The sequence below is a fragment of the Cebus imitator genome, unplaced genomic scaffold, assembly GCF_001604975.1.
Source record: "Cebus imitator isolate Cc_AM_T3 unplaced genomic scaffold, Cebus_imitator-1.0 Scaffold43, whole genome shotgun sequence".
NCBI classification, from domain to species: Eukaryota; Metazoa; Chordata; class Mammalia; order Primates; family Cebidae; genus Cebus; species Cebus imitator.
In genome coordinates this window covers 7,675,632-7,690,318 of record NW_016107358.1, presented here as the reverse complement: position 1 = coordinate 7,690,318, position 14,687 = coordinate 7,675,632, and the positions used below count along the sequence as shown (strand labels likewise).

General features: G+C 41.4%; 1 protein-coding gene across 3 annotated transcripts in view; it reads left to right on the top strand.

Moving 5' to 3' along the window:
* The window catches only part of LOC108302985 (desmoplakin), a 50,035-nt gene that overhangs the window by 15,163 nt on the left and 20,185 nt on the right, over positions 1-14,687 (top strand). For all 3 annotated transcript variants that reach the window (XM_017526744.1, XM_037737863.1, XM_017526742.2), the window contains exons 2-11: positions 453-555; positions 3,444-3,592; positions 4,550-4,724; positions 8,407-8,535; positions 9,468-9,518; positions 11,248-11,409; positions 12,256-12,360; positions 13,232-13,327; positions 13,649-13,774; positions 14,284-14,436. In XM_017526744.1, the coding sequence (XP_017382233.1) occupies positions 453-555; positions 3,444-3,592; positions 4,550-4,724; positions 8,407-8,535; positions 9,468-9,518; positions 11,248-11,409; positions 12,256-12,360; positions 13,232-13,327; positions 13,649-13,774; positions 14,284-14,436 (1,249 nt within the window). The remainder of the gene's footprint in view (positions 1-452; positions 556-3,443; positions 3,593-4,549; positions 4,725-8,406; positions 8,536-9,467; positions 9,519-11,247; positions 11,410-12,255; positions 12,361-13,231; positions 13,328-13,648; positions 13,775-14,283; positions 14,437-14,687) is intronic.

Genomic DNA, 14,687 nt, shown 5'->3' with positions numbered 1-14,687 from the left:
AAAAAAAAAGAAGGAAAATTGTGTCAATTTAAAATTTTCTGATTTTGATCACTGTATCATGGTTATATATAAGTGAATCTTTTTATTCTTAGGAGTGCTATGCTGAGATATTTGGCTGTAAAAAGGCATGTTTATTTTCAAATGATTCAGAAAAAATAATATGTATAAATAGATAAATACATGCTGAAATATTTAGGGGTAAAAGGGCATGACTATTCTCAAATGGTTCAGAAAAAAATAATGTATACACATAGATAGATATACACACATCTATGGAGAGGGAAGAAGGAGGATGAAGGAAACACGGCAAAACGTTAACAAGTGAGGTTCCGGGTAAAGGGTGTCGCAGGAGTGTTTTTGTCCCGTTTTTGCAAGTTTTCTGAAAGTTTGAAGTTATTTCAGAATTGAAAGAAGTTATTTTATGTCTGGTTTCTTTGCGTTTGCCTCCTTAGTCAAACCGGCACGATGTCCAGGCACCAGAACCAGAACACCATCCAGGAGCTCCTGCAGAACTGCTCCGACTGCCTGATGCGAGCCGAGCTCATCGTGCAGCCTGTAAGCTTTCTCTGTTCCCATCACTTCTCCCAATGCCTTGGACACTGCTGGCTGTGCTCTGGTTCGCCTCGGCTGGCCAGGGCCTACCCTATTCACTGACCTCTTTCATGTAGTGTTTAGAGATGTCCTTTTTCAGAACAGACCACGGAGAGACATGTGTCTTCTTAACCTATTTGTAGGTTTAACAATGGGAACCAGTTTTCGAATAGATCCCCATCCCCCCAACAAATGTTTACATACACTGCAGATTGCCACCTTTTTGGAAATAAGGCAATTTATGATTTACGTGACTTTTTGATACTTTCCCTTCTGAGGAATGCAACCTGGCATGTTTCTGTTCTTGGATTGGGATGGATCTTCATGTGCACCATCAATTTAGTATGATTTTTTTTTTCCCCTGGGAAAATGACCATATTGGGATAATAGTTCTATCTGAGAAACATAAAAATGGGCAATGGAAAATTGAGGAGAAATGGTAACATTTGGGAGAACCTTGTGATGTTTTAACGGAGACATCCTAGGATCATCTCATCGAATCAGGATTAGAAATCATGGAGTTCAGGCCGGGCGCGGTGGCTCAAGCCTGTAATCCCAGCACTTTGGGAGGCCGAGGCGGGTGGATCACGAGGTCAAGAGATCAAGACCATCCTGGCCAACATGGTAAAACCCCGTCTCTACTAAAAATACAAAAAATTAGCTGGGCATGGTGGTGTGTGCCTGTAATCCCAGCTACTCAGGAGGCTGAGGCAGGAGAATTGCCTGAACCCAGGAGGCGGAGGTTGCGGTGAGCTGAGATCGTGCCATTGCACTCCAGCCTGGGTAACAAGAGCGAAACTCCGTCTCAAAAAAAAAAAAAAAAAAAAAGAAATCATGGAGTTCATGATATTTGCTATGTAAAATCTTCATTTTAAAACACTAGCATTCACCTTTGCTCTGAGTTTGCTAAAAACAGGATAGAGAATGGTGGGGCTGTAGCCATCTTTTCTACCCCTTTCCTGAGTTACTGAATCTTTTCAGTGAAGTCTCCCTAATGCTGACATTGATATCAAGGTTACCCCTGGAACCTGTCTCATCACAAAGTATTCCTTTTAAATAGCCTATATTTGAAACAGATTTTAACTGAATGAATTTATAGGTTCTGTTTAGAGAATATTTTAATGTTCTAATTTCTTAATTTAGATATTGTGTGGGTTCCAGTTCTGAGTTTCTTCATCCAATTAAAAAAATAATGTCTTTCAGTGAACTGTTCAAAGAAAAAAGAAAAAAATGTCACATTAGCCCATGTTCAGAGATATCTGGGGCTCAGCAAACCAGCTTGGCTCCAGTTCTAGTTGTTTTGAGTGTCTGATTTGAAAGATACTCCTCAAAATGTTCCTCACAGTGCCTCAATTCCTTTACACAAAAGAAAATAGCAGACACCAGTGACTTAAGTGAATACACACACACCAGGCCTGGATGTCATTTGTAGTAACTATGGATAAGTTTTATAGGTAGCTCTGAAAATTTGCAGGACCTCATCTTCTCAGTTTATTTTTACTTATGTGCATCAAAGTGCAATAAAACAGGTTAGGGAGGCGGGGTATGGTGGCTCATGCCTGTAATGCCAGCACTTTGGGTGGCTGAGGTGGGCAGATCACGAGGTCAGGAATTTGAGACAAGCCTAGCCACCATGGTGAAACCCTGTCTTTACTAAAAATACAAGAATTAGTAATCCCAGCTACTCGGGAGGCTGAGACAGAAAAATCACTTGAGCCCGGGAGGCAGAGGTTACAGTGAGCCAAGATCACACCATCAGACTCCAGCCTGAGCAACAAGAGCAAGACTCCGTCTCAAAAAAACAAAACAAAGCAAAAAAACTAGTTAGGGAAATAGTGTCATATTTGCTAACATTTCTGTTTAGAGAAATGAGGTTCCTTTGGCTAAAGCCAAGTAAAAGCAGCAAATGTAAAATTCCAGAGAAAGCTCATTAGGTGGCCCTGAAGCAGCAGAGGAAGCTTTCTGGTTTTTTTTTTTTTTTTTAGTGCAAAATACTTTTAAAATTTTGAAATAGTTATAGACTCACAGAGGCATCTCTACCCAGCACCCAGCTTGTCCCGGTAGTGACATCTTATATGACTATAGTGCATCATCAAAACCAGTACGTTGATTGGACCGATACAATTAACCAGACAGAAGCTTTTTTAAAAAGAATTAAAACGTTGGCCAGGCATGGTGGCTCATGCTCGTAATCCCAGCACTTCGGGAGGCTGAGGTGGGTGAATCATTTGCGGTCAGGAGTTCAAGACCAGCTTGCCAACATGGTGAAACCCCGTCTCCACTAAAAATACAAAAATTAGCCCAGCGTGGTGGCACATGTCTGTAGTTCCAGCTACTCAGGAGCCTGAGGCAAGAGAATCGTTTGAACCCTGGAGGCAGAGGTTGCAGTGAGCCGAGATTGTGCCACTGCATTCCAGCTTGAGTAACACAGCGAGACCCTGTTGTCTCAAAAAAAAAAAAAGAACTACAACATTTTGTTCCCATAAGGTACAGAAAAAGCTCAGTTTGTGTGTAAAAAGCCCTATCTGGCATAACAGTACTGTCCTTCTCACAGTGAAATTCCCATTAGATGAGAGTTTGCGTAAATATGAAAGATCAGCATTTAAGATACTGAAGCAAGGGAAAGTTAGCATTCTGCAAATGTGCCTTTAAAAGCCAAATGCAAATTTTAAAGTCCACAAACTTTGATTCATGACCCCCCCTCGGTGTACCTTCTTATCAAATTAGTAAGATCATGTTCCATGGGGAAACTTATGTCATGTTTACAGTAGAAGCTCTTGCTTCCGTTAATGCACATGAAGCTTTTCTTCCCTGTAGTATGTGTTTTCCTTCATGCAAATGCTTTCTTTTAGGAACTGAAGTATGGAGATGGAATACAGCTGACTCGGAGTCGAGAATTGGATGAGTGTTTTGCCCAGGCCAATGACCAGATGGAAATCACAGACAGCTTGATCAGAGAGATGCGGCAGATGGGCCAGCCCTGTGACGCTTACCAGAAAAGGTATTGTCTACAAAGCATGGATCGGGCGGTCCCTGTGAAAAAGAACACCACATACCCAGTTATACTCAATTCCAGACCCAGGTCTTCCTTTGAAGGCAGCACCAATGTTCACAAGGAAATGCTTGCTTACTTGGTATTTTGCAACTTTATTGTGTATCTCTAATGCAAAGTGGCCAGTTCATTATAGATTTTAACTGTACCTCCCTTTAGAGGACAGAAAGGCCTTTGGCATGGCATTTGACTTTTTTTTTTTTTTTTTGAGACAGGGTCTCTGTCACCCAGGCTGGAGTGCAGTGGCACAAACGTGCCTTACCACAGCCTCTACCTCCTGGGTTCAAGCAATCCTCCCACGTCAGCCTGTCAAGTAGCTGGGCTACAGGCATGTGCCACACTTGACAAATTAAAAAAAAAAAAATTTGTGGAGACAGGGTTTCACCGTGTTGCTCAGGCTGATCTTGAACTCCTAGGCTCAAGCAATCCTCTGTCTTGGGCTTCCCAGAGTGCGGGGATTACAGGTGTGAGTCACTTGAGAGTCTAATATCAAGTCAAGCTTAGTTTAATAAATGCAAAAATGAGACCCTTAGAGCTGGAAATAAAGACTGTGAAGCAGAAATATGTAGTCTGAATTTGTTTTACTACCAGCTGGGGCCCAGGGTACTAGGAAAACTCCCAGGACAAAACTCATAAGAAAATGAAAGGTACCACGAGGTTAGGCAAAGGCAGTTAGGCTTTCTACACTGTTTCGTGCTTTGAACTTCTTCCTAAGATTTAATTTGTTGTATGTGATCAAGACTTAAGTCATGGGGTACAGAAAAAAAAAACCTTCCAATATTATAAAACATTTGTAGCCTCTCTATTGACACAAAAGACTCAGAAAAGGGGAAATTTGCCCAGAATGGGTTTCCATAGGCTGTTTTCCTGCAGTGGTTTAAAGTTTTTTTTTTTTTTTCTTTTCAGACTTCTTCAACTCCAAGAGCAAATGCGAGCCCTTTATAAAGCCATCAGCGTTCCTCGAGTCCGCAGGGCCAGCTCCAAGGGTGGCGGAGGCTACACATGTCAGAGCGGCTCTGGCTGGGATGAGTTCACCAAGCACGTCACCAGTGAATGTTTGGGATGGATGAGGCAGCAAAGGGTAGGCAGCTTCCTGAACACCCCAAACCTGTGCAGGCCAGGCGTTCCAGCACGATGGCGTCAGCCCATGTGTTCGTGTGACCAGAGTGTTCTAGACCTCAGGTGGCAGCAGCAGCTTTCTGTTTGCAGGATTTTTCTCCTATGCAATTTGAAAAGTGGTCTTCTATTTTGGAATGAATGAGATTTCAGTGTGGCTCGGGGAATCAGCCCCATTGCTTTGTAGTCATCCTTTGTCACGCAGGTAATATTTAACATGTGTAATTTTGTTAGTAGACTTTGAATATCCAGTTCTTACGTGGACCACCGGGAAAATCTGTTGTGGGCGTTTATGTGCTAAATAACTGCATTGTCCTGTGTGAGTGGCAACTGGCCTCATCTGCTTAACTCATAGGTACTTGAAAAGAAAAAGGGCCCATTGTGGGAGTTCATTTAAAAGGTTCACAGATTGGAGGAGCTGGAAACAGTCAAACTAGCCATTCTGGTTTGGACTCATTGGTTGCTTACCTTATACTTTTGAAGTCTCCATTGCCTTGTTGTGCAATATTCACCTCACCGGTGTGGGAGTGAACTAAAATAATGTTGGAAGGATATGCTGATCCTTTCCCTAGAACTGGAGTTTCTGCAAAGTATTTTTCAAGACTAATGATTGTTTTGTTCTTTCATGTAGTCATTATGTCCTATAATGAACGGTGGTGGTGGAAATATGCCACAATCATGTAGATGGGAATTTTATAATGAAAACCTACTCCTAACCCTTCCCTTGTGAATGTGGGTGTGTTAGAATGATAAGTTGTGGGGAGATTGTTAGGCAGCGTAGAAGTGGTTGTAAGAAAGCTTGCTCTGATTAGCTGTTAGACCAATTCAGCAGTGGTTCTAAAATTTATCAGCTACTTTAATGTTTTTGTGTATTCTTTCCTAAGTAGTGAGGACTTCTATGACTAAACATTCGTTCACTCAGTTCACTTTTCCTCCCATTTATTATAAGTAATGTAAGCTATACAGAAGGTAGGTCTTAGAGAGGAGAAAAGTCAGTTAAAATATCAGAAACCTAAATACAAACCTATATGTATGTTTTCCAAATTCTCATCTTTGAGCACATTTCTTGAGGATTTTATATGTTTTGGCACCCAACGGTTCAAAGATTATGGTCCCTAGTCCTGAAAATGAATATTATTAACGAAAACAAGATGCATATACTCACATGCCAACTTTCTGTCTAGATCAATGTGTGATCAACTGCCGTGCAAGAGCTATAATAAATTCTTGCTTAGTTGGGAGTAGAGGAGATGGGGGGTATTCCAGCTCCTGGGGAGTGGAGCAGTCAGAGGAAGACATGGCCGAGCTGATGGGGCTGAGTTACATCTTAAGGATCCACAGTGATGGGCGAAACAGCCTTCCAATAAAATTAGTTATGAAATGTCATATCCCCTAAAGCTTTCTTAGTATGACAGTTATTAAAAAATGACAGCTTGTAATTTGTCTTTTTTTGTATTGACATTGGGTGTAGCTTTTTAAGAATACTTTATAGTAAATGCTCAATGTTTTTAAATTTTGAAAAAATATCACATGAATTCAGTTTTATGTCTTTTTTTTTTTTATCTTTATGCACTCTTTGTGTATTTTTTATGTATTTGTAACATATTTCATTCTTTCCTATTTTTTTTTTTTTTTTTTTTTTTTTTTTTTTTTTTTTTTTTTTTGAGACGGAGTCTTGCCCTGTCACCCAAGCTAGAGTGCAGTGGCACGATCTTTTGGCTCACTGCAACCTCCACCTCCTAGGTTCAAGTGGTTCTCTTGCCTCAGACTCCCGAGTAGCTGGGATTACAGGCGCCCGCCAACACGACTGGCTAGTTTTTGTATTTTTAGTGGAGATGCGGTTTTACCATGTTGACCAGGCTGGTCTGGAACTTCTGACCTCAGGTGATCCTCCTGCCTTGGCCTTCCAAAGTGCTGGGATCACAGGTGTGAGCCACCGTGCCTGGCCAGTTTTATGTTATTTTCTAACAGAAGCAATTGACAAGAGATGCTTACTAGATTAGGCAGGCAGCCCTCATGGTTGCAAACAAACTAAAGGCTGTTTGATTGCTTACTGCAGGTTCGCTCTGAGATTTGCTCTGGCCCCTTTTCTCTTATCCCTTGCTCCCCTGCATTCTTTACCTCATTCCCCCGAGACTGAGCTGCAGGGCCCAGCTGATAAGTTAAGCAGCCAATCAGGAGGCAGGCACATGTCCCCGAGCCAGGTTTCTGTTTTGTTTCCCTGATTCGTGTTTGCTGATGGACAGGTCAGATACTATACACCTGGCTGGTAATGAGAGGAGTGAGCTGGAGCCTGGTCACGTTGCTAATGTCCCAGTGCATGCACCTGGCTGTCTCTGGTTTAAAGCAGAGACAGCTGTGGGAGAGAAGGGTCAAAGTCCCAGGTAACCTTCTGTTGTCTGACTCTGAAATGGCTCCCCTTTCTGAAGCCTTGCCAAGTGTATTAGAACATGGATGTGGCTTAGAACAATGTGCATTATGTTCTTGCTGCAATCCCAGACTGGAATGTTTGCCCTTGGCATATCCAAGAGATGACAGGTGACTTGGAAATTTACATGTACTCATGCAAAAGAAGGGTGAGATAATGGACTTGCCCCAGTGTGAAACTGCTGGAACAATGTGTGTGATTCTTCTTGTGAAACATCCTTAAATTTGAGGCTCGAATAATAAATTTGGTCACATTTAATTTTTTTAAAAGCTAACTTAAGCCAGGCGCAGTGGCTCACACCTGTCATCCCAGCACTTTGGGAGGCCGAGGTGGGTGGATCACGAGGTCAGGAGTTTGAGACCAGCCTGACCAACATGGTGAAAACCTGTTTCTACTAAAAATACAGAAATTAGGTGGTGTGGTGGCACACGCCTGTAATCACAGCTACTCAGGAGGCTAAGGCAGGAGAATTGCTTGAACCCGAGAGGCAGAGGTTTCAGTGAGCCGAGATTGTGCCACTGCACTCCAGCCTGGGGGACAGAGCAGGACTCTGTCTCAAAAAAAAAAGCTAACTTAAGTCCATAATCCTAATATTGCCACACTTATGGAAATTGAGCCCTTGAATAGGTATTGTAACTTCCCTTTGAAATGGGCCATAGGGAGTTTTGCATCCTGAAAGGGAATAGTATATGCTGCATTTTATAAAGCCAACATTTGCATTCATCAAGACAATATAAAGAAATAGACAATGAAAGATACTTTTAGGTTGACTATTTAGTTTGGGGAACAGTGTATGATCGCATTTAATCAATGATTTTTGATGCACATTCAGTAATGATTAAATGAGTATAACATATGTACATATATATGCAAAAATGTTCTGTGCACATGCTTACTTGCTTCTGCACAGGTAGATTTGTTTTTCTTCAGAAGACATATCAGTTTTAAGGTTCTCATTTCCAAATTTCCTCCTCTGCCCATCTTGAGCTGGGGTCAAGCAAGTTGAGGGAAGTATTTGGCAACCCTGCATTAGCCATTTGGGAACCTTGAACCTTTAAAAAACACCCTGGCTTCAAAAATACTCCATATTTACGTCTTTAGTTCTATCTGAAGAAAAGCCATAACTCTCTTGGTACTTTGACCCCTGATGCTGTACATAAGTGAGTCAGGTACAAACGTGCGAAAACAAAGGGTGCCTCTCTTTGTCTTTCCCTTGCAGGCAGAGATGGACATGGTGGCCTGGGGTGTGGACCTGGCCTCGGTGGAGCAGCACATCAACAGCCACCGGAGCATCCACAATGCCATCGGCGACTATCGCTGGCAGCTGGACAAAATTAAAGCCGACCTGGTACTTTTCAGTGTTTTATTTTAGAGTCTTCAAAATATGTACTGAAGGATCGTGTAATTACTTGATCCCCGGCAGTTGCTTCTGAAACATTGCTATTATTTCTTTCCCAAAAGACTGGACATTTTTAGAAATCCCGTTTCTTAAATGGGGAAGTGGAATCAGTAGCCCTTTTAGAGATTATGTTAACATTTTTTGAAGAGATTTTGTTAGCACAAGAGGCTGACGGTGTGCAAACACTCATTTGTTTGCAGTTTGTGAGTAGCTTTGGAGGTGGTAGTTTGTTTCTGTAGTAAACAGGGAAAATGCAACAATCATATACTGTAGTTTGTGTCACTGATGAATCCTTTCCTAGGTGGTAATTAAAACATTATTTCTACTGAGCAAAGCCATGTCTCATCCTGACACCTGCTCCGGTGCTGAAAAAAGTCAGACTTGAAACTGGGTTGATAATTATAGCATTAAATAGTAACTGATCTTAAGTGTGTAGTTTCCCCCAGGTCTCTACACTTTTAAATCACTAAACTTTTTTTTTTCCTTAGACCAAAGCTTCTCATTCTCACTTCTTCTGGCTTTTTGGGGGCTTACTTTTGTCCACCTGAGCACCTGACCAACTTTCTCCTTCATTTCTCTAAGATCTAGGGAATTCTAAATCATGTCTTTAAACTTTAAGACAATTTTGTAACAAGTGAGTCTTTTAAGTGGCAGTGATCTGGGCTTTCCTCTGTGGGGATGGTGCTGCCAGGCCAGCGAGGATTTGCCTTCCAACCACCTAGGAAAATGTCCTCATGGGTGAAATATTTCATAGAGCAAGTACTTCTTTCTATGGAGGGATCTGAGGCCAGTATCTGATGAAAAGGAGGCTTGGAAGGGCTACTCTTTTCTATACAATCCACAAGGGGATTTATATCTACCTGCTTTTTGTTGTCTTCTAGCGTGAGAAGTCTGCGATCTACCAGTTGGAGGAGGAGTATGAAAACCTGCTGGTAAGCTGATTTATTTCTCAAATGCATGGAGTTTCTGTTGTTTCCAGTTCAATTCAGTTCGAGAAGTATCAAGCACATCCTGGCGGGGAGGCATCTGTTCATCGATGCTAATGTTGTTGCTGCTGCTGAGTTTCCTTTAGAAGTGAATTTTAACAGTTGTTTTCTTTTTTTTTCTTAAGTAGAAACAGGGTTTCACCATGTTCACCATGTTGGCCAGGGTGGTCTCAAACTCCTGATCTGAAGTGATCCACCTACCTTGGCCTCCCAAAGTGCTGGGATTACAGGCATGAGCCACTGCCCCCAGCCTAAAAGTTGTTTTCAGAAGACAGTCCCTAGTACTGTTCTGTTTTCAAATTGTGCCACATAAATGGCACTTGTTAAATACTTGCAGTTGAAGCAAGAAAACGTTGCCACTTGTGAATTGTGGTCTTTTTTATGAAATGTAAGCAAAAATAAAAGTTATTTTTCTTAAGATAGAGGTCTACCAGATTGTCATCACAATTTTATGACAGACTCTGTCATATCAGTTACTTGATTTATAAGAGGAGAGATTTCTATTCTTCTGCCTATTTTGTCACCATTTCTTTACTTTTTAATGTTTCCTTGTTGGCATTGATACTTTTTAAATAATGAGATCCATCCTCTCAAAGGACGCGTTCTGCACGGGAAGTTCAAAGGCAGCATTAAAATCATTTAAATAAACATTTAAATAATGTCACTCATGGTGACACAATGATTTTCCTACTGGGCTGGGGTGTGACTGACGGCACTTTTAATTTTGGGGGAGAAGGCAAGAAAAGCTTGATTTCTCTAAGAGTCCATTTCCCCCTCATAGTTCAAAATTAATTATTGATGGGTACAAAAATACACTTAGATAGAAGGAATAAGTTCTAATGTTTGATAGTACCATAGGGATATTATTAAAGTTAATTATTGTATATTTCAACATAGCTGGAAGAAAATATTTGTAATGTTCCCAATACATAGAAAAGATAAATGTTCCAGGTGATGGATATCCCAGTTATACTGTTTTGATCGTTATACATTGTATACATGTGCCCAGATATCACGTGTACCTGCAAATATGTGCAACTATATCAGTAAAAAATATCAAAAAAGACCTTATTTAGAAAAAAAAAAAAATTTAAGGCCAAGTGCAATGGCTCACACCTGTAATTCCATCACTTTGGGAGCCCAAGACGGGCAAATCATCTGAGGTCGGGAGTTCGAGACCAGCCTGGCCAACATGGTGAAACCCTGTCTCTACTAAAAATACAAAAATTAGCCAGTTGTGGTGGTGGATGTCTGTAATCCCAGCTAGTTGGGAGGCTGAGGCAGGAGAATTGCTTGAACCCAGGAGGCAGAGGTTGTAGTGAGCTGAGATCGCCCTACAGCACTTCAGCCTGGGAGACAGAGTGACAAAAATAAAAAAAAAAATTAAAAAGAACCTAATTATTGAGCCCAAAAATCAGTCAATGACTCAGGTTCCTCTGGGACTAGGCTGCTTCCTTGAATCAAAAATTGCTGCCTTTTTGTTCATTGTAAATTTGAATGAGTCTTTTTCCCAAACCAGGTGGTCAGTGAATGTACAAGGCTAACATTTTTCATATCCTTGTGATTGTTTTTGTTTTTTTGTAAAAGGGACCACAGGGTTAATCTATAAACCTGCAGAGAATACCAGTCATCCGCATATTGTTATTTTAATGCTGCCTTTGAACTTCCTGTGCAGAAAGCGTCCTTTGAGAGGATGGATCACCTGCGGCAGCTGCAGAACATCATCCAGGCCACATCCCGGGAGATCATGTGGATCAATGACTGCGAGGAGGAGGAGCTGCTCTACGACTGGAGCGACAGGAACACCAACATCGCTCAGAAACAGGAGGCCTTCTCCGTAAGCTCGCCCCAGGAGGCTGTAGACGCTTGCCTTGAGCCTGTTGCCTTGAAGAGCTGGGGGTTTGGGGAATGAATGGTCTTTTAATAATTTGATCAGCCACTTGCAATTCAGCCTCCTTTGAAATGGTCATGAAAAACCCTTCCTTCCTGAAAACTTCTCTGCGTGGAGGCCATTATCCTTAGCAAACTAATGCAGAAGCAGAAAACCAAATGCCACATGTTCTCATTTAAGAGTGGGAACTAAATGAGATTACGTGGACACACTGAGGGCAATAACACACACTGGGGCCTTTCCAAGGGTGGAGGGTGGAGGCGAGAGGAGGGAGAAGATCAGTAAAGATAACTAATGGGTACTAAGCTTAATCCCTGGGTGATGAACTAACCTGTACAACAAATCCCTACAATACAAGTTTACCTATGTAACAAACCTGCACATGTACCCCTGAACTTAAAAAGAAAAAGAGGGGCAATCCATTGTTTAATATCCCAGAAGACCATAGTTTCTTTAGATGGGGTGGGAACTGGTACATTCAGATAACCAGAACTGTGTGTAGCCCTGCAGGAGGGTGGCTGGAAGCCTGGGATTAGAAAAGTTCAGGACAGTTTTAGGTCTTCTCTCTTCCTGTGTCATCTTGAGTAAGCCTCAGCTGCATCCTCTTCTGTAGCAAATATCCTTTGCAGCCTTAAAATTTAATGCTGTGATTCTTGAGGAAAACAGCATGATTCTTTGGCATTGTTCATTTCCAAAATGCAGTTTAGTATTTACCTTTTAAAAAGTACTGTGGGAGTGATGAAAGTTTAATGGCGACTTGCTCCAAAGGATTTCTTGTTTCCTCATTCACAGATACGCATGAGTCAACTGGAAGTTAAAGAGAAAGAGCTCAATAAGCTGAAACAAGAAAGTGACCAGCTTGTTCTCAATCAGCATCCAGCCTCGGACAAAATTGAGGCAGGTTTCATGAGGTTTATATTTTTGTTAGAAAAAAAAAGGAAACTTTTCATAAAGTAAGACCATCCAAATGAATAATTCTTATATGACTTAAAGCCATGACAACTGTATTTTCTAGTTTGGGATCAATACCCTATGCCAGGGGTTGGTAAACTCTTTCAAGAAAGGACCAGACAATCAGTATTTTAGACTTTCAGGCCATTTGGTCTCTGTTGCAATTACTTAACTCTGCTATTATAGTGCAGAAGGAGTCATAGACACTGTGTAAATGAATGAGTGTGGCTGTATTCCAATAAAACTTTATTTACAAATACAGGAAGTGGGCCAGATATGGCCCTTGAGCTATAGTTTGCTGACTGCTGCCCTAGACTGCCATCTGTGGGCCATGCTCAAGGCTGACATTAACTGGTAGCACTGGTGTGGCCATACTGCTTGTTAAAAAAACAGAAACTTCCATATCAGTTGGTAAGAATCACTGTCTTGAGCCCCCTAAGCCCTTTGCTTGGATGCCTCTAACCTCCCCAGGATTCAGTACTCCTCCAGGAACAGGGCTTGGTGTGGCAGAGGGACGCCACCCCAGTGCTAGCCCCAGTGACTCTTCTGATTGGTCAGTAGCTTTGCTATTTGGGTGATACATATTTTGACTAAGACTCCTCATGGTGTCTATTTGTGAAAATTGATTTTAAAATTTAGGTTTGACCATACCAAGAGTTATATGGTGAGAAATTCTCTTTTCAACTTTTAAAAAAATATCTGCTTGACTTAGATAAAAACTGCTTACTGGCTTTTGTGCAGGTTCACGTATCTCTTGGTGCATGTTGCATCTCTATAACTGAGCTAGGCTAAGACAGCTGACATTTTCTTGTTTCAGGCCTATATGGACACTCTGCAGACACAGTGGAGTTGGATTCTTCAGATCACCAAGTGCATTGATGTTCATCTGAAAGAAAATGCTGCCTACTTTCAGGTTTTTATATTTAGTAATCATTTCATTGTTATTTAGGTCTTAATACCTAATCTTTTGAGTGTGTCTTATAAAGCACTGAAAATACTCTTCAAAATGTTGCATAAACCCTCTTCTTTGGTTTTGAGTGGAGAGGAACATAGATTTGTAACCTTGCCATCAGTCCCACAAAGTTTCCCGCTGTCACATACGTAAATACTTTCTGCGTGAATTTTTTCCTTTAGCCACCTGTCAAAGAGAAGCTTAGGGATGATAGTCCTTGAAACAGAACATGAAATTGCTTATTGAGTTGCTTTTCATTCACCGATCACTCTCATCCTTCAGTTTTTTGAAGAGGCCCAGTCAACTGAAGCGTACCTGAAGGGGCTTCAAGACTCCATCAGGAAAAAGTACCCCTGTGACAAGAACATGCCCCTGCAGCACCTGCTGGAACAGATCAAGGAGCTGGAGGTATCGTCTCAGACCCAGAACCTAAGCAGCTGTGCCTGGTTCAGGAGCTAAAACACACCCCTTGGAAGCAGCTGGCACTGATTAGTATTATTGTACAACACACGCCCAGAGCCGAGCAAGCACTTTCTTCAGCTTCAGTGGCTTTTCTCAGAATGAACTTCATTACATGCCCAGCTACTCTTGACAGTTACTTTTGTTTCAGTGTAGGCAACTGAAAATGAAAACAGACACAACATTACATCACATGATAATTCCTTCAAATTTTATCAACGTAGCCGTTTCACACAAGGATGTTCTTCCCTGCCCACTTAATTCCTGCCTGTGTAGCTTCTGGAGAGTGTTATCACGAAAGGTTCTCAGGTTTCTGCTGATGAATTTTTAATTTTTGGCAGTTAATGCAACTGTAGTGATATTCAGTGTGTCATGTAGCTACATTAGTGCAGTTTGAAGATCTCTTAAAAAATTCGCAGGGTATCTATGCTAAAGTATGATTTTATTCACAATTGCAGAAAGAACGAGAGAAAATCCTTGAATACAAGCGTCAGGTGCAGAACTTGGTGAACAAGTCTAAGAAGATTGTACAGCTGAAGCCTCGTAACCCAGACTACAGAAGCAATAAACCCATTATTCTCAGGGCTCTCTGTGACTACAAACAAGACCAGGTGGGTACTCATTTAGAATGATACAAAAGTTTTCCCTGTCCTTATACACAAAGGTTGGTCCATCAAGAAAGCAGCATTTAATCTAGAGTTCAATAATCACCAGAGTCAATGTCTTTGATCTACGAAAGCAGCAAGCTGTGGAACAAATGCAGCAGCTCTGTTCTGAATCACATGATAGTTGTCAAGAATAAGGACAATGTTATTTTTAGACCTTTTGAAATTTCTTTTTTTTTTTTTTTGAGACAGAGTTT